The sequence below is a fragment of the Mycena indigotica genome (assembly GCF_014461135.1).
Source record: "Mycena indigotica strain 171206Taipei chromosome Unknown Mind.scaff0001, whole genome shotgun sequence".
Lineage (NCBI taxonomy): Eukaryota > Fungi > Basidiomycota > Agaricomycetes > Agaricales > Mycenaceae > Mycena > Mycena indigotica.
This window is the reverse complement of record NW_023503000.1, coordinates 1,829,146-1,846,697: the sequence shown is the minus strand read 5'-3', so window position 1 is coordinate 1,846,697 and position 17,552 is coordinate 1,829,146. Positions and strand designations below refer to the sequence as shown.

General features: G+C 49.5%; 7 protein-coding genes across 7 annotated transcripts; 4 read left to right on the top strand and 3 right to left on the bottom strand.

Moving 5' to 3' along the window:
• Positions 1 to 295: 295 nt before the first annotated feature.
• On the top strand, positions 296 to 3,902 carry MIND_00044000 (NAD+ kinase; the record flags this gene model as incomplete). The annotated part of the gene is made up of 10 exons (XM_037357408.1): positions 296 to 607; positions 657 to 708; positions 758 to 1,060; positions 1,393 to 1,788; positions 1,843 to 1,984; positions 2,031 to 2,262; positions 2,314 to 2,773; positions 2,826 to 2,902; positions 2,949 to 3,138; positions 3,190 to 3,902. The coding sequence occupies 10 exons, from the start codon at positions 296 to 298 to the stop codon at positions 3,900 to 3,902; spliced, it is 2,877 nt and encodes a 958-aa protein (XP_037225318.1).
• Positions 3,903 to 3,976: 74 nt separating this feature from the next.
• On the bottom strand, positions 3,977 to 6,845 carry MIND_00043900 (Elongation factor G, mitochondrial; the record flags this gene model as incomplete). Its single annotated transcript, XM_037357407.1, has 13 exons — positions 3,977 to 4,057; positions 4,107 to 4,129; positions 4,180 to 4,326; positions 4,383 to 4,602; positions 4,652 to 4,951; positions 5,002 to 5,145; positions 5,191 to 5,289; positions 5,341 to 5,860; positions 5,908 to 6,063; positions 6,112 to 6,188; positions 6,235 to 6,323; positions 6,375 to 6,537; positions 6,588 to 6,845. 13 exons carry the CDS (start codon positions 6,843 to 6,845, stop codon positions 3,977 to 3,979), a joined length of 2,277 nt encoding a protein of 758 aa, XP_037225317.1.
• Positions 6,846 to 6,897: 52 nt separating this feature from the next.
• Positions 6,898 to 7,898, bottom strand: MIND_00043800 (MPN domain-containing protein; the record flags this gene model as incomplete). Its single annotated transcript, XM_037357406.1, has 2 exons — positions 6,898 to 7,568; positions 7,616 to 7,898. The coding sequence occupies 2 exons, from the start codon at positions 7,896 to 7,898 to the stop codon at positions 6,898 to 6,900; spliced, it is 954 nt and encodes a 317-aa protein (XP_037225316.1).
• Positions 7,899 to 7,960: 62 nt separating this feature from the next.
• Positions 7,961 to 11,421, top strand: MIND_00043700 (uncharacterized protein; the record flags this gene model as incomplete). The annotated part of the gene is made up of 13 exons (XM_037357405.1): positions 7,961 to 8,270; positions 8,327 to 8,384; positions 8,440 to 9,472; positions 9,520 to 9,993; positions 10,039 to 10,355; positions 10,401 to 10,509; positions 10,561 to 10,686; positions 10,742 to 10,810; positions 10,855 to 10,899; positions 10,946 to 11,122; positions 11,173 to 11,220; positions 11,272 to 11,338; positions 11,393 to 11,421. The coding sequence occupies 13 exons, from the start codon at positions 7,961 to 7,963 to the stop codon at positions 11,419 to 11,421; spliced, it is 2,862 nt and encodes a 953-aa protein (XP_037225315.1).
• An 85-nt stretch (positions 11,422 to 11,506) lies between these two features.
• Positions 11,507 to 12,771, bottom strand: MIND_00043600 (MPN domain-containing protein; the record flags this gene model as incomplete). The annotated part of the gene is made up of 5 exons (XM_037357404.1): positions 12,574 to 12,771; positions 12,346 to 12,528; positions 11,900 to 12,295; positions 11,677 to 11,852; positions 11,507 to 11,627 (listed from the first exon to the last, which is right to left on the bottom strand). The coding sequence occupies exons 1-5, from the start codon at positions 12,754 to 12,756 to the stop codon at positions 11,507 to 11,509; spliced, it is 1,059 nt and encodes a 352-aa protein (XP_037225314.1). The 5' UTR covers positions 12,757 to 12,771.
• Positions 12,772 to 12,912: 141 nt separating this feature from the next.
• MIND_00043500 (60S ribosomal protein L20) lies at positions 12,913 to 13,582 on the top strand (the record flags this gene model as incomplete). Its single annotated transcript, XM_037357403.1, has 4 exons — positions 12,913 to 13,046; positions 13,091 to 13,142; positions 13,205 to 13,381; positions 13,433 to 13,582. 4 exons carry the CDS (start codon positions 12,913 to 12,915, stop codon positions 13,580 to 13,582), a joined length of 513 nt encoding a protein of 170 aa, XP_037225313.1.
• A 98-nt stretch (positions 13,583 to 13,680) lies between these two features.
• MIND_00043400 (Phospholipid-transporting ATPase) lies at positions 13,681 to 17,552 on the top strand (the record flags this gene model as incomplete). The annotated part of the gene is made up of 12 exons (XM_037357402.1): positions 13,681 to 13,948; positions 13,998 to 14,570; positions 14,619 to 14,908; positions 14,961 to 15,243; positions 15,299 to 15,400; positions 15,453 to 15,565; positions 15,615 to 16,287; positions 16,334 to 16,422; positions 16,473 to 17,012; positions 17,058 to 17,239; positions 17,291 to 17,370; positions 17,419 to 17,552. The coding sequence occupies 12 exons, from the start codon at positions 13,681 to 13,683 to the stop codon at positions 17,550 to 17,552; spliced, it is 3,327 nt and encodes a 1,108-aa protein (XP_037225312.1).

The following is a 17,552-nucleotide window of genomic DNA, read 5'->3' as shown; positions in this document are numbered from 1 at the left end:
CTGCCCTTTCCTGCTTCTGGTCACTATCTCGAGTCAATTCGGGCTTCAGCTACTGCTGTTGTCCAAAAAAGCCGATATTCAAGTGAGCAATGAAGCAATAGAGCGTCTTGTGGAATCTTGGACCTTTGACTCCGTCTTTGAACGCCTTGCATCGGGAAATGTCGCCCTCCCATTAACTTTTTCCTCAACTGCGGCAGAACTGTGCTTTCTCGGTCTCCTTGCGGTCCTCAATTTCGGTTCGAGCTTTGATGTTGCCCTTCATCGTGCAACGGGTGGGAGGGGAGCATCTGATACGATGAAAGCACTCGCTATAGGCCTATATATCTCGGATGAGAGCCTGATGACTTCCCACGGCTGGAAAAGCGTCAATGAGTTCAAGATCGCTGAACTTATGAACGTTCAGATCCACGTAGAACGACCCCACGAGACTCTCCCTGTTGTCGTCGGCGAGTTGGGAGGACCGATGTATGAAATCGTCAAGCTCGTGACCGCAACTCTCAACGAAACGGGAGCCATTTTGCAGGATAGCGGCTATACGGACATGGGGTTTTTTATTGCCCAAATCCTACAGAGGGCTCAGGCCAATGTCGATGTTTTCCTTGAACATGCAAGTGTTGCCGCATCACTTGAAATTTGATTGTTCATGGTCATTTTAGCTCGTTAGAACACTCCCAACTTTTCAAGATATGGCTGTTGTTGACGAACAACGTTAGTTGGGTCATCACTCGGCCGTTGTGATGTGCTCATATCAATGCAGCGATCTACTGTTTCAGTAAAGCTTTGTTCCTAGTCCATACCATCTCCGTCCGCTTTTCTTCAGCAAATCCTCCGCCGTTTCCTCTTCCATCTGTTGGGTCCGCACTGCCCATATTGAGTGGTAACGCTGTACCCTCGCTACTCGTTCATTTACAAGTGATCCAACTGTCGGCCTCGTCACAGTTGTCTTCGATTTCACTCCCTGTCGCTTCACCCGGCCTGACAACAAGCGGCCCAATCGCCGGCCCACCAATAACACTCGACCAATCTTTCCTTCTGCGAGCGGCCGCGATTTTTGCTCTCAGTAAGATAGCTGAGACCGAGAAAGCACGAACACACAACGTGACAGAATTCAAGTTGCACCAGTTCTTATGTCGTCTCGCCGAGGAGAAATATCGTAACATAGGTCGCTTTGAGTGTCAAACAGTGTTATTTTAGCTAGGGTACCCAATCGTAGCAACCCAATCAACGGGTGTGTGTAACGGTTGTTGATTCTCGAGATGGTATAAGTACTTAGAGCAAAGTAAGCAAACAGTAAGCAAACATCTGTTAGCCACCTAATGCCCACCTCTCCCGAGCCGAAAATTGCCCCTTCCTTGTCTCGACGAACGAGTCGACCGACTTCACTTCATCTAGGAAGCTCGGCGCCATCAGAATGGACCCCGGATGTTGTACTGGATGAAGCCTCACCAATTGCAAAGAAAGGTGACAACTCCACTATGACCCCAACCACAACCGCCACAGTTCAGCGCAACCACCACCACCACATCCAGCGGGAGCAGCCTATGCACTCACCATGCTTCGTTCATTCCCATCTCGACAAGGGTGTTTCACTGACCGACTGGTTGCGTCTTCGTCAGAACGGCACAGACTCGTCCGAAAGTCGTAGTTCCTTGTCCTACGATCTCTCCTCCTCAAGCTCGACTACAAGTTCCACGGTCGATTCTCCCGATGATGACGATTTCTCCAGTAGTCTGACAAAGCAGTTGGCGGAGACTGCCGTCGGTGTCCGGGAAATGAGCAAACAACTGGGTTCGTGTTGCTGTTATTTCCTGGCTCGCATCCACTCATGATTGTGCTTATCAGGCAGAGCCCGCGTCAGATCCAACATCCAGAATGTTCTCATTATCACCAAGGCCAGAGACAACAGGCTCATCCAACTCACCCGCCAGCTTGCGCTGTATCTCATGCTCAAACCACGCCAGGGCCAGAGTCGCGGTCTGGTCGTGTACGTGACGTGTTTATCGCGGCCGAGCTTCGCTCATTCGTGTCAGCTATGTTGACCACCAACTCCGGGCCTCGAAGCGATTCGACGCTGAGGGTATCCAACGTGACCATCCAGAGCTATTTGTGCCCGTTCAACGCAGGAAATCTTCCAGCAGCACCTCATTGCCCTCGATGGCTGTCTACAAGGAAGAGCAGAATCTCAAGGAGACCGGACAGTTGCGCTATTGGACTAGCGACATGTGCAGTCATAGCCCACATCTCTTCGATTTCGTTGTTACCGTGCGTTCCTTATTCCTATAAGCGTGTGGTTACTCATTTTAGTACTGACAGCTGGGCGGCGACGGAACTGTTCTTTTCACATCTTGGCTCTTCCAGAGGATAGTCCCACCCGTACTACCCTTCGCCCTCGGCTCTCTCGGGTTCCTGACCAATTTTGACTTTGCGGACCACCGGACTGTAATGGATGCTGCTCTTGATTCCGGCATCAGAGTCAATCTCCGGATGCGATTCACTTGCACAGTATACCGCGCTGTCGTCAACGAAGACGGCAAACGGCGTAAGGCTGTGAAGAAAGGTCATACCGGGGAGATCATGATGAAGAATGTCGAACAAGGTGGCTGGGAGGCACTAGAAAGTGGCTGGTCTGGTGGACCCGAGCTTGTCAAAGCCACGTCTAAGGATAAAGAGATCATGTGCTTCACTACGCGCGCTGTAGAGACTTTCGAGGTTCTCAACGACCTCGTCGTTGACCGCGGACCAAGCCCTTATGTCAGCCAGCTGGAGCTGTTTGGTGCGCCTCTCTCTCCTTCGCATCAAAAGTTTATGATACTGAACATGCTCAGGCGACGAACACCATATGACTACAGTACAAGCTGATGGCCTTACTGTCTCGACACCTACCGGGTCGACTGCTTATTCAGTGCGTTATTTGAATCCTGTTGGAGACTCGTCTGATATGTTCGTAGCTTTCCGCTGGAGGTTCCCTCGTCCATCCAGAAATTCCTGCGATCCTGATCACGCCAATATGTCCACACACACTGTCCTTCCGACCCATGCTGCTACCGGATAGCATGGAATTGCGCATCTGTGTGCCCTTCGACTCCCGCAGTACAGCGTGGGCATCATTCGATGGTCGTGGTCGCGTTGAACTGAAGCGTAAGTCTTGGTTGCTTTAAAATTTGTTACCTTTCAATTAGCATTATGCAGAGGGCGATCATATCAAAGTCACGCCGTCGAAATTTCCGTTCCCGACGGTTTGCGCCGACAACCAGTCCACAGACTGGTTCCAAGCCATTTCCCGAACGCTCAAGTGGAACGAACGTGAACGACAAAAGTCATTTGTGATGGTAGAAGAGGATGCTCCCACCCGACCCAAGAAAAAGCGGGTAAAGCAGCATGAACCTGTGGAAGAACTTGTTGAAGACGAAGAAGAGGACGAGGTCACAGATGAAGAGGAAAAATTCGACATAGACGACTCTTCTCCAGAAGCGGCGGCGGCAGCAGCAGCTTTAAAAACGCAGCAAACGCCAGACGAAGAGGCGCTTGGTCGAGAGAAGGCCCTAGAAATCATGGAGGAGGATAGACTCCATCGACTGGCAGCTTCTGCTCTCAAGAAAGAGCGTAGTCGCTCAGCCAAATCTCGCTCGCGCTCCAGGCAACGGACAAAATCGGCAACCCCTCATGTCGAATTTCACCTGGAATCCTCTGAGCCTCGACGAGGTGGCAGAATACCCAAAGAGAAAGAACCTGAACTAGACAGCGTCACAACACCCACCGTGGGCAATCTAAATCTGCCTTACCACCATGGTCGCGGCCGGGGACATTCACGCACTCGTTCCGCAGATGTTGGGCCACGTGCTTTTGCGGTATGGGGACAGGACGAAAGCGATAGTAATGCCAGTGATAGTGACGATATGTAGACACCCCAGCTTAGATGGTGAGAGGAATTCAATGTAATGATAATTAATGCCAGTGTTAGTTTATGTCTATATGTCTACTTTTTAGCGGCTGGGAGTGTCTTTTTGTAGGCCTCTTCTAGTTCTCGTTGAAGGTGCGACAAAGTTGGGAGGTGCATCTAGACCAAAGACGTCAGTAAAGCTAGTACTGTGTGAAGCACGCATTACCTTATACTCCATGCTGAATTCACCTGAACACGAGTTATCTCTGGGAAGAGGGACCACAACTAGTACAACGCACCTTTGCCTTGAGTTGAACCGCGCAGTTGATTTGAGTAGCCAAACATATCGTTGAGCGCTACATCAGCTATCGCCGTAAACTCGTCGTCGCGCACTTCGCTGTCGACGATGGTACCCCGACGAGTGTTCAGTCCTCCGATAACGCTGTCTGCGACAAAGTTGTCAACGCCCCCCTTCCCTTTACACATGAGAGACAAAGCTTACTCTGGAATTCCGAAGGGGCCACGACCTCGACCTTCATGATTGGCTCGAGCACAATGGGTGCGGCTGCTCGGAAAGCTTCACGAAAAGCACCTATGGTTGCATTACGGAATGCAAGCTCAGAAGAGTCGACGATATGGAAACCGCCATCGGTTAAAACAAATCGAACACCCGTGATTGGGTTACCAGTCAATGTGCCTTTCTCGAGGGCTTCAAAGAATCCCTACAATTGTCAGTTTGGTGGAAGAGGCACACAAAGAAACCAGAAACACCTTTTCGATGGCTGGGATATAGTTGGAGGGAATCGTACCACCCATAATCATGCTTTCAAAGGCAGAGTCTTTGCCGGTCTCTGGGTCTTTCTCCATTGGCTCTATGTAACCTGCAACTTTGGCATATTGTCCAGCACCCCCGGTTTGCTTCTTGTGGACATAGATGAAATCAGACCGCTTGGAAATTGCCTCGCGGAAGGCGACGCGAGGTTTACCCGTCACGCATTCGACATTGTACTCTCGTCGCATCCGTTCAACATAGATTTCCAGATGGAGTTCGCCCATCCCAGAAATGATTGTCTAGTCAAGCATCAAGAAATCATTGAGGAGGTAGCACCTGGTTTTCTCACCTCTTTACTCTCCTGATCGAGGTGAACGCGGAAGGTGGGGTCCTCCTTCTGGAAACGATTGAGAGCACGAGAAAAGTTGGGCGTTTCGATGCCAGTGGACTTGATCGCAAGGGAGATGACGGGTTCCGGCACAAACATAGAGGTCTACAAAAGTCAACTTTTAGCCTTTGAACAGGTAGATGGCGAGACCATTGAATAGCTAGTCGACCCATCCGTAAAAGTGTCTCCAGATGAGCATTCGACCCCGAAGATGGCGCATATTTCACCCGGCCCAATGGACTCAATATCCTGGGTCATGATTAGTATATTGCTGATTCAGTGTTGGAGGAGCTGACAAACCTCCATTTCATTACTGTGCATGCGAACCAGGCGAGGGACTTTGACTTTTTTCCCCGTCCGAGCGTTGTAGATCATGTTGGATTTCTTCAGGCTACCCTGGTACACACGCATATAGGTGAGTTGGCCAAAACGCCCTTCTTCCAGCTTGAACGCGAGGCCAACCAAGGGAGCATCTGCGGCGGGCGACAGTGGTACAGGTGGAGCCGATATGGGAAGTTCAGTATCATGGGCAACGACTTCCAATTCTGCCGGATTAGGGAGGTATGCGCAAACCCCGTCAAGAAGGGGTTGAACGGCGGTGTTCTTAATGGCTGAACCGAGGAAAACAGGAGAGAATTTGAGACCGATGGTGGCCCGCCGGATAGCAGCCGCGATTTGGTCATTTGTAGGCTGTTCGTCATTTAGAAAGAGTTCGCCTATCTCCTCATCGACTTCCGCCAGTTGCTCGATTAATTCGACGCGTTTTTCCTTAGCAAGCTCAAGGACTGACTCCGGAATGTCTTTTACGACGACGTCGATGCTGACTAAAATGAAGCAGAATGACACGAAGAAAGGGAAGACACGCACCCCTTCGGGCCCTGATTGTATATTGCTCTCCAGTGTACCAAATCAACCACACCATTGAATCCATCTTCTACTCCAATGGGAACTTGAACTGCTGCTGCAGGTATTCGGAGCTTCGAGCGTATTTGACTGACTATTCGCCAAGGATTAGCGCCAGGTCTGGGCAAATTGTTAGTATCAGTCGGGCCTCGTCAAGTATATGAGTACCGATCCATTTTGTTGACGAAGGAAATGCGAGGGACACCATAACGCCTCATTTGCCTGTCCACTGTCGTTGTTTGACTCTGACAAGTCAAAAACCAAAGAAACAACACGGTTTGCTGCACATACCTGCACACCGGCAACCGCACAGAGAACGAGAATAGCACCATCAAGCACTCGTAGAGCTCGCTCCACTTCAATTGTGAAGTCGACGTGACCTAGCTCGAGTTAAGGCATCCAGCTGGCTCCGTAATGGGGGGGGAACTTGCCTGGAGTATCTATGATATTGACGGCATACTTTTGTTTTGAGCCGTTAGCTGGATCCGTCGTCTCCCAGTCGCAAAATGTAGCCGCGCTCTGGATTGTGATACCCTTTTCTCGTTCAAGGTCCATACTATCCATTTTTGCCCCAACAGAATCACGACCGCGGACCTTTTAACTTGTGAACAGCAGTTTGAAAAAAAACAAGGTAGAGGACGCACCTCATGGATTTCGCGAATACGCCCGGTATAAAATAAGATGCGCTCTGTGAGGGTTGTCTTGCCAGAGTCTATATGAGCTGACACCCCAATGTTGCGCTGAGACGTGAGGCGTTGAAGGTCTTTCTCCGTCAATGGATATTGGGCTGGCGCAGCAGGATCATGAGCTAACGCAGCAGCAGCAGCGGAAGCAGTGCGACGACCATTCGGTCGCCATGAGTTGGGAGTAAGTCGGCACCACCGAAAATGGCGAAGGAGCATGAAAAGTCTAATCACAACGTCACAACAACCAAAGAATACGTTCATTAGTATTTTATGTATGTTCTGAAGCTTTTTCCTCCTTCACGACAGACTTCTGCTTCCCTTCATTGGATCCATCCTCTAGTTCTGCGCGTCCTACGGTTGCCTTGTTGTCTACCAGTGCATGCAAAGCTATGACCGCACGAAGTAAACTGCTAAGATAGACAACCAGAAGCGCGTCATTAGTATTGGACGAGAAACTGTCGCGTAAAGTGCGGTCGGCCAGGTCTGGCAGTAGATTGAACGCGTCTTGGAGGTGGTAGACAATTTTGTGATCGACTGGCATCGTGCCTTGGGAAACATCGACGAGATACTTTTGAATGTCGGATAGGCGAGACTGTAGTCCTCTGAGTGAAGCGAGCTGTTCAGCTACGCGGGTGGCAAGGGTGGTCGTAGTGCTGTCTTTGATATCGCGTAGCAAGTGCTCGACACCGATTTCCTCCGCTTCCTCCCCTTCGATAGCGGACGGCACGTGAACAAATGTTTTCAAGGTTTCCGTCCCATCGTCTTTAATCTCATCCACCGCAAAATACGCGTCGGTCGGAATTCCAACAGTGTGTGGTCGGACATCGACAATGACCATCAGCGGTCGAGCCACAAACCGCTTGAAGAGATCGTTGATTTCCTGGTCTGAGGCACGCAATTTTGGCCCAGTGTGATACCAGCCGATGAGACGTTCCTTGGCTGGTGGAGTTCAAGATAAAGTTGTACCAAATGTTGCCCCCACTCACCATTGACCTTTCGAAACATGTCGTACATCTCTTGCACATAATTGTGATCCAAGAACCAGCTTTTGCTGTCTTTGTCGTCCTCCTCAAAGGGAATTCCAAACGAGTTGGCAACGTTTATCGTTTTGCCATTATCTTGGCCAAGAAGAGCACCAATGACGCGTTTATGGGATGTACGAGAGACAGAGCGAGCATGATGATCAGCGACACTGAGGAGAACCAGAGGATGGACGACTACTGTCGTATTCTGAAGTGTTGCGAGTTGCTCTGTGGTAGTTGCAGGCATGACGCGTCGAGTGCTATTTCGTGACAGCAAGTGTGACCCCGCGTTCATTCGCGTCTCTTATTATGAAAGCTGCTCCCCGGAAGAGTGCTATTCCTACTCCAGGACGGTCGCGCTCTTCATCAAGCGCAACTCAGGCAGTTCCGGTCCCTGATGTTGCAGAACTGTCTCGCGCTTTCACAGAAGCCATCAAAGCCAACGATCCCTCCCAACATCGAACCTCTCGTCCTCCCAGCCGCCAGTCCGATGTTTTTATGAAATCAACGACTCCTAGACCGTTTCAGGTCGGAGATAATGTCCGCATCGAGTCTTTGGGCTTTGAGGGCTTACTTCGTTATCTGGGAGGTATAGACGGTAAGCCGGGTCTTTGGGCAGGTATGTCTTTCACTCATTTGTTCGGCGTATGCGTATGACCCCGGGATGTGTTGTAGGAGTTGAGCTCTCTGGCGGATTCTATGGGAAAGGGAAAAACGATGGTAGCGTAAATGGGTCTGTTGCCTTCTGCTCTGGAATGAAATGCCATTCATTTATTCCTTGAGTGCAGGAAACAGTACTTCTCGTGCCCTGCTAACTGCGGTGTATTTGTGGCCACCGCTAAGCTATCGCCAGCTACAGCTGGTCCCGGGGCGATAATTCGACCTTCCTCTGTTGCTTCCTCTCGTGGTGGTCGAACAACTCCTTCGGTTTCTGGGCGAACAACACCATCTTCATTCTCATTCAGCACAACCTCTCGCATACCTTCAGGAGGTAGAATAACTCCCTCTGGTCGTACCACTCCAGGCATTGCAACACCAGCCGCTCGAGCAAGACCCAAAGGACTTACCAAAACACCGAATGTTGTAGCTACTCCGCTGACGGGCAAGCTCACTGCCGGGTCTCGAGCATCTAAATATGCTTCTATGACCGCTCAGCAACTCAGCACGCGCGATTCTGCCTTGGAGCCGCCAGCAAGAACCGCACCGTCTCCTTCACTCTCAACTCGGTCCACATCATCTCCAACCCGACCCCCAGCATCTCCCTTCACTACACCAAAACCAAGTATTGGCGGGAGGCCGTCCATTGGTACTCCTCGCCCACGTATTCCCAGCGCTGTGGCAATGCCACCGCCTGCTTCTCCTGCCCTCCGAGAGCCCATATCTCCCCGACCGGAGTCAGCATCCTCGAATCGATCAACCACATTTGATGACCGCCTTCAACTGCAATCCCGTATTGTCTCTCTGGAAAATGAACTGGACGAAACAAAGACGCAGGCAGTTGAACGTCTTACTCAGGTGGAAGAAGGACTCCAGACGCGCATTGCAGTTCTTGAGACCCAGCTCCAAGAAGAGCAGACCAACTCAAATCTCCAAGCTGCGCAACTCGAACAGCACTTGGCTGAAAGCACTTCCCTGGAGCTATCCTTGAAAGACACAATCTCCTCAAGAGAGGCATCCGAACGCGAAACTGCGGAAAAACTGATGGCGAAACAAGCGGAGTTTGCGACGCTCGAACTCCGGTTGAAACATACGCAGATGGAGCTGGAGGAGGAGCGAGCAGACCTCCGTGCTCAGGTGGACGAGTTAAGGCAAGCCGGTCAAGTGACTAGACTTTTTTATGGGCCATTCATCTTGCTAATCTTTGGAAGGAAACTATTGCCCTTTACGAGGAGCGTCTCAATGAAGCAGAAAAAGAAAAATACGAGCTTGAAACGAGACTATCTTCTCTTGAAATGCGCTATAGTACGACACCACGATCTCCTTCTCCTACAACGTCCCCTCGAGTGGTATCGTCAGCGACGGAAATAGACAATGAGGCGCTGCGAGAGCAGGTTGGTCATCTACAGAAAAAGGTCACCAAACTGGAGGATGCATTGGAAGATGCACAGGCAGCTTCCGAACGGGAGGAAGCTGCCTTCGGAGAACGGATGCGTCGTCTTAAAGACAAAGAGGACGCCATGAAAAAGGAGCTGAACGAAGGAAGAAAGGATGTGGAGAGGATGATAAAATCTGAAGGTGATGCGCGGAGACGTGTGGAGGAAGTTGAGGCGGCTCTCCAAGAAAGCACCACTGCTTTGGAGGATGCTAGGGCTGAGGTAGAAGGACTACGCACCGAGTTACACGTAAGCCACCCGATGCACATTTTATTTGCCCACTCACGTCTGCAGAATCTCGAAGGATTGGTATCCGGAATCGACGATGAAGGGGATCTTCATTCGCGCATAGCACAAATCGCTGACCGAGCGGCTGCAGACAAGCAACGCTTTGTTGACGAGATCACGAGACTTAAGGAAACACTAGAAGATATGTGCCAACAGCGAGATGAAGCGGCAGTGGAAACCCGAAGACTGCGTGAAACAATGGCAGGTCAAGCAACCGAATTGGAGTTGATCAAGCAGAAATCCAATCGCGACACGACACCCAATGGACCCCCTCAATCACCTTCTATACCCTCTGCAGCTAAAGAAGAAATCAGAGGCCTGAAGTAAGCCTGTCAGCTCCTGGTCTGAGATGTTCCTGACCTATGAAGGCATATTGTCCAAGAACTTCAGAAAGAGAATCTAGCGACGACGCAACGAATGAAAGTACTGGAATCAGAGAATCAACTGCTCCTTTCTGAGACTGAGCAACTGCGCAAGGTGAGTGGATGAATTTGTTGGGTTATAGATCGCTGAAGGCTGCGTAGGGAGGTCCAGATCCTCGAAGAGAATCTAGATAATAGCCTCACTCGAGAAGAGGATGCTCACGCCGATCTGCCTATCGGCGATACGGCAGACCTACAACGAGCCTTAAGGGACCAAAAACTGAAGGCTGATGTTGGTCATCTTTGTCTTCGTCCAAAAGAAGAAGAAAACTCATTGATATTGCTAGATGGAGATTGAGCAGCTGCGTAAGCGATTAGCCGACTCTGATATGAAGAATGCGCGCGTTGTGCATGATGTAAGACCATCTTATTATTCTTTCTTGCTTCTAATTCGGTCTAGCTCAACAAGGAAATTAGCGAACTGGAGGCACTGATCGAATCCAAGGTAGGCCATCGTTGACCAAATAGAATACAAGTTAAAGCAGTGGTAGATCTATCGCGAGGATGAATTGGAGCGCGAACTCGAAAAGAGCAAGGAAAAACTAGCGCGACAACGAAAGTCCTCCAAAGGTATTGATGACGTGCCGATTGCCCGTGCAAGGGCGGGAAGTATTAGCGCATCAGAGACTTCAGACAGTCAGCAGCCTGTTTGCGAGATCTGTGATCAGGTACGAAAGCTCTCATACCACATATAAACGTTGATTCAACGCATCTAAAGCCGGGACACGATGTGTTCAGTTGTACGCTGCTGATAGGATCCTCAAAGGTAATTGTTGTCACCTTTAATTTCGGATATGTATTGACGGATGTTACTGAGGATGGAGGGGTGCCGGAGTCCGACTTATTTTGCACTGATTGTGAAAGCAAGGGTCACGTGGCACAAGGTCAATAATATCTTACTTATCATCCAGATTTTTTTTTTGACACGATCAAATCAGATTGCCCCCACTCCCTTGACGTCTTTTAATTATTATTTGGAGTTGGAACGATACCTCACTAAGCGATACAATAATTGTACAAGAAGATGTCTAACAAGCAATCGATACAGAAATTCACACATCCACCATGGCAGTATCAATACTTGTACCCACGTCTCGCAGTCGCAACGAAAAGACAACGTCCTTTATGGTCTGAGCGATCAGCCCATGCTGTGCTTCTACAGCAATTTTGGTACTATTTCCCAGGTTGTTAATTTGACATCAACGGAGAGTTTATAGCATACCTGTCGCGAACGCTCTTGGCCAGTTGGTTATCTTCTTTCTTCTTTTCCTCCTTTTCTTTCTTTGCTGCATTTTCGGGGAGAACAGGGACAGCGGCGCGTGTGGAAGAGACGGAGGTCTGAGCCTTGGAAAGCTTCTGGTGCAAGTCTGCCAACTGAGAGACAGCATATGCCCGATTCTAATGCTATTAGCCCACAACAAATCCGTGAGCGAGGCGAGACGTACGGAAATAAGGGGACTTTGACTCAAAGTGCTAACCCAATACTTGTTCCATAGCATGCCCAGCAGTTCGTTGTCTAGTGAGCTCTTGAAGATTTCGATCTCCAGTTGGTAGTATTGCCCTGCATGCACACCAAAATCCTCTATTTTGCTAAGGGGAATACTTTGGTAGTCATTGCCTGCGGTTCCGCCTGGCGGCGTGTAGTTCTCGGGATATGTTCTGAAAGCCCCGATGTCAACTTTGCCCGCGGAAACTGTCCTGTTGGGATCGACGACTACAGCGACAAAGGGGTCTTGGAATTTCTGATTATTGAGCTGGGTATTGACGTCGATTCCAGATAACCAACAGCCATAGCCTGGATGAGAGTGATACCAGCCGATCGCATTTTCTAGACGGCCAGCCTCGAGTCATATCAGTAATTCACCGAGGAGCATGAAATGAGGCAAGTCACCTTCTCGGATTTGTCAATATACTCAACCATGTATTCGTTGGCCTCGTTCGCCGCGTTCACACGTGTCTCGGTGCCTTGAACCGGTAATGCGAAAGAGTCCATGATGACGAGCGAGTTTCCGACTACTTTGCCCTGCATCAAACCCATGATCTCGTGTGGTACCCCAGACCGAGCATGGATAACCTGAAGACATTGAGAGTTAGCATGCTATGAAAGCAGAATGCCCACCATCTTTATAAGGGCCACTGCCGAGATCTTGCACGTCTTGAAGTAGTGAGGGTCTTTTGACCATGGTGCCTCTCGGTTGACACGTCTGTTGGCTTCGACGTCAAACTTGAATATCTCATCTTCAGGACTAATCTCTAGGACATCGTTGGCAAGCGAAAAGGTCTTGAGCGCGACTCCAGACATAATCGGTGACTCAGACGCGTCACTAGCGTTACCGTTACTTGTCACACCTTGGTAACTCTGTGACACTCTTCTGTTTTTTCCTCTCTCCCTTCATCTGTGCCGCAAGGTATTTATCTACCCAGCAGAGATAAATCACGAATTTAATCCCCTTCATAGATGGGCCTCCAGGAATTCCAAGTCATCGGTCGTCACCTTCCCACAGAGGCGGAGCCGACACCAAAAATTTATCGCATGCGTATTTTTGCTCCCAATGAAGTTGTTGCGAAATCGCGCTTCTGGTATTTCCTTCGGTGCGTCACGCGACACCGTTTAGTACCCTACTCATGCCAAATAGCCAGCTGAACAAGGTCAAAAAGGCGTCTGGTGAAATCATCGGCGTCAATGTTGTGTGTAGATTCCCTTGCAGCCCTCAAGAGGCAGGCGGTGGGATTAATGGATTTTCTTTTAGATTCACGAGAAGAAGCCTCTCAAGGTGAAGAACTTTGGCATCTGGCTTCGCTACGATTCGCGTTCTGGCACGCACAACATGTATAAGGAGTTCCGTGAACTCTCGAGAGCCGATGCTGTCAAAAGTCTCTATCAGGATATGGCTGCTCGTCATCGTGCCCGTTTCCGGTCCATTCACGTATGTGTCACCTCGATAACTAGCTTTCCCCCATAGTGATACCTTTTCTAGATTTTGCGCGTTGTTGAGATCCAGAAGACGGCCGACATCCGTCGTCCGTATATCAAACAATTGCTTGAGCCTAAACTCAAGTTCCCCCTCCCGCATCGTGTGTCTAAAGCGCGTTCGACCTTCGCAGCTCGCCGTCCTACAACCTTTTGATTACGAAATCTTTGTCGTATGTAGTATGACGTAAAATATGCCACATATGCACGAGTTCTCACAGTTGCCTTTACCTTTGACCGACTCATTGGGGCTGTATGCCCGACATCGCGCTCAGGTCCTTCAAGTACACTCGATTGACGGACCACGAAGAATCAGCAACTTCAATGCGTGCCTCAGTGCCAGCTGCAACAATGAGAAGGCAGGAACGTTACACTGATGACCCGGACGAACGAATTGGGTTGCTGGGTGAAGAAGACCGTTCATTCGACGTAGAAGAGGTCAGGGCGGAAGTAAGAGACTCTGCTCTGTTCAGACGGAAGGCCACGAGAGACGCGACGAGAGTCATACCATTTCGGCCACCAGGTGAGTGTCCAGTTTACGACTTCGCATCGCCATCGAACATTTGCTGCAGATAAACTCCAAGCCCGGTTTCCCCCCAATATCGTCAGAAACCAGAAATATAATGTTCTGACGTTTCTCCCGCTGGTATTCTACGAGCAGTTCAAATTCTTCTTCAACCTCTACTTTCTTCTCGTCGCCATCTCCCAGTTCATCCCCGCACTACGGATCGGCTTTATTATCACCTCCATTGCGCCTCTGGTGTTCGTCCTTTCTGTGACTATGGGCAAGGAGGCCTACGACGATTACCAACGGAATCTGCGGGACAGAGAGGCCAATTCACAAAAATATCTTGTTCTTGAACCACCATCCACGTCCTCTCTTGACAACGCCTATATCGATGCCCATGCCAACACTCGTGCTGTACCGTCTTCCTCGCTTCGTGTTGGCGATTTGGTTCGTTTGGAGAAGAACCAACGTGTACCTGCCGATCTACTCTTGCTACACACTTCAGATGCCTCAGGCACTTGCTTTATTCGTACCGACCAGCTGGACGGCGAAACTGACTGGAAGCTACGTGTTGCTGTTGCGGAGTCACAGAAACTTGAAGAGGGACAACTATGGAATCTTGATGCAGAAATCTATGGTTCGTTCTATGCGTTGTTGTGGGTATCATTTAATAATCCCCTCGTAGCGGATGCCCCCATCAAGGACATTCATACTTTTGTCGGTACTTTTACCCTCAATACACCTATCTCGTCCCAAGCCGGTCAAGGCAGCATGGATTCGGTCCCATTAAACCATATTCCCTCGGTAACACCGCTCACGGCGGAAAACATGCTATGGGCCAATACCGTTCTCGCGGCCGGCTCAGCCATTGGCCTTGTACTATATACTGGCTCAGACACGCGCGCTGTGATGAACACCAGTCACCCTGAAACCAAAACTGGTCTGCTGGATCTGGAAATCAACAATCTGGCCAAGGTCATCTGAATCTAGTCGTCGCAAACTTGTCTGCTTACCACACACTCTCCAGATACTATGCACCGTGACGCTTGTGTTGTCTGTGGTTCTTGTTGCTCTCAATGGTTTTCGTGGCCCCGCCTACATCTATATCGTTCGCTTTTTGATTCTCTTTTCGTCCATCATTCCCATTAGCTTGCGAGTCAATCTGGACATGGGCAAGACAGTATATGCGCAACAGATCATGACGGACGATGAAATAGCTGGAACCATCGTCCGTACCAGCACTTTGCCTGAAGAGCTTGGACGGATCGAATATCTTCTGAGTGACAAGACTGGCACATTGACCCAGAACGGTGAGTACTCCATCAGTCAGTCTTGGGTCGTCATTTTGAGGCTAAACCAATGTAGAGATGGAAATGAAAAAATTGCACATGGGCACCATGTCCTACGGTTTCGATTCCATGGACGAGGTTGCTCATCAATTGGCAATTTCATTCGGGGCAGACCAGTGTGCGTTTTTCGGCTTGTCACGGTACCATCATCTAAAGTTTGTTGGGATCAGCACATCGAAAAACCAGCTCTCTTGCGACGGGTGCTCAACTTGCAAGTCGCGGTCGACGAGACATGTCATCACGTGTTCGAGATGTTGTTCTCAGTCTTGCCCTTTGCCACAATGTTTGTGTTTGCCCTCCTTTCATGATGGATCCATGACGTTTACTTGCAGGTAACTCCGGTCACCAACGATGACGGTTCTGTGACTTACCAAGCTTCTTCGCCCGACGAAGTTGCTATTGTTACGTGGACGCAGTCCATTGGACTTACACTCACCTTCCGAGATCGTACGCGCATCGAGCTTCAGACGCCTTCAGGAGCCCAGATATCTTTCGATGTACTTGAGCTATTCCCTTTCACCTCGGAATCGAAAAGAATGGGAATTATAGTACGGGACTCCGCTACTGGGGAGATCACTTTCCTTCAAAAAGGCGCCGACGTGGTCATGAGCCGCATCGTTCAACGCAATGACTGGTTAGACGAAGAGACTGCCAATATGGCTCGTGAGGGTCTCCGAACGCTCGTCATGGCGAAGAAACGGCTTTCTGCGCAGCTTTACTCAGAGTTCCAAACTAAATACCGCGCCGCCAGCATACGGCTGGAGGGGCGGAACGAGGCGATGGCCAGTGTGGTAGCGGAATGTTTGGAACACGATTTGGAACTGCTCGGGCTGACGGGCGTAGAGGATAAACTCCAAGACGAGGTAAAATCGACCTTGGAATTGTTAAGGAATGCTGGGGTCAAGATTTGGATGTTGACTGGCGACAAGATCGAGACAGCACGGTGCATCGCAATTTCCACGAAGCTGGTAGCAAGGAATCAATATATTCATGAGGTAGCCAAACGTTGGTAATCTTCTTTTTTTCCCATCGCATCTAACTAGTCCGTCAGTCAAAACCGCGGATGAAGTGCGCACTCAACTTGAATTTCTCCAATCCAAACTAGATTGCTGTCTGGTCATCGATGGGGAGTCCCTCCAGGTGCGTGTCGTCCAGCGACTAGCCTCCCGCCACTAATCTTAATCCCATAGCTTTGTTTGGATCTTTTCAAGAATGAATTCGTGGAAATTGCCACAAAGCTCTCAGCGGTCGTTGCCTGCCGCTGCTCCCCGACACAAAAAGCTGATGTGGCAAGGTTGATCCGTCGCCATACCAGAAAGAGGGTGTGTTGCATCGGTGATGGAGGCAACGACGTTAGCATGATACAAGCAGCAGACGTCGGAGTCGGTATTGTTGGCAAAGAGGGCAAGCAAGCATCATTGGCTGCCGACTTCTCTGTCAACCAATTCAGCTTTCTCGCCAAACTACTTCTATGGCATGGCCGCAATTCGTACCGACGCTCTGCCAAACTTGCTCAGTTTGTCATCCACCGTGGACTGATCATCTCGGTCATGCAAGCCGTCTTCTCGGCCATATTTTTTTTCGCTCCTATTGCGCTTTATCAAGGCTGGCTCATGGTTGGCTATGCCACGATATACACCATGGCACCCGTGTTTTCCCTTGTCCTTGACCAGGATGTCAATGAAGACATAGCAATCATATATCCGGAGCTCTACAAGGAAACTACCAAGGTCCGTCTGGCATTCGGTATATTACTGTTCCTTCATACCCTGCAGGGGCGGGCGCTATCCTACAAGACCTTTTTTCAGTGGCTTATGATCAGTGTCTATCAAGGTGCTGCAATCATGATCATGTCGCTTGTGCTGTTTGAGACAGAGTTCTTGCACATTGTGTCAATATCTTTTACTGCATTGATTCTCAATGAGCTCATAATGGTTGCTCTGGAGATCACAACTTGGTATATTTCCAAAGCTTTGGACGGAGATTATTGTATTAATTTCTTATGCAGGCATGCATATATGATAATATCAGAAGTGGTTACTCTTTCCTTCTATGTGATCAGTATTGCATTCCTTCCTGAGTATTTTGGTAGGTTTATTCTACTGTGGTTTGCCTTCAAAAGCTGATTTTTGATAGATTTGTCCTTTGTAGTAACAGTAGGGTTTGCCTGGAAGGTCACAGTCATTGTTGGATTGAGTGCATTACCATTGTATATTATCAAGCTTATAAGGCGAAGGATTGCTCCTGCTGCCTCAAGTAAACTAATCTAG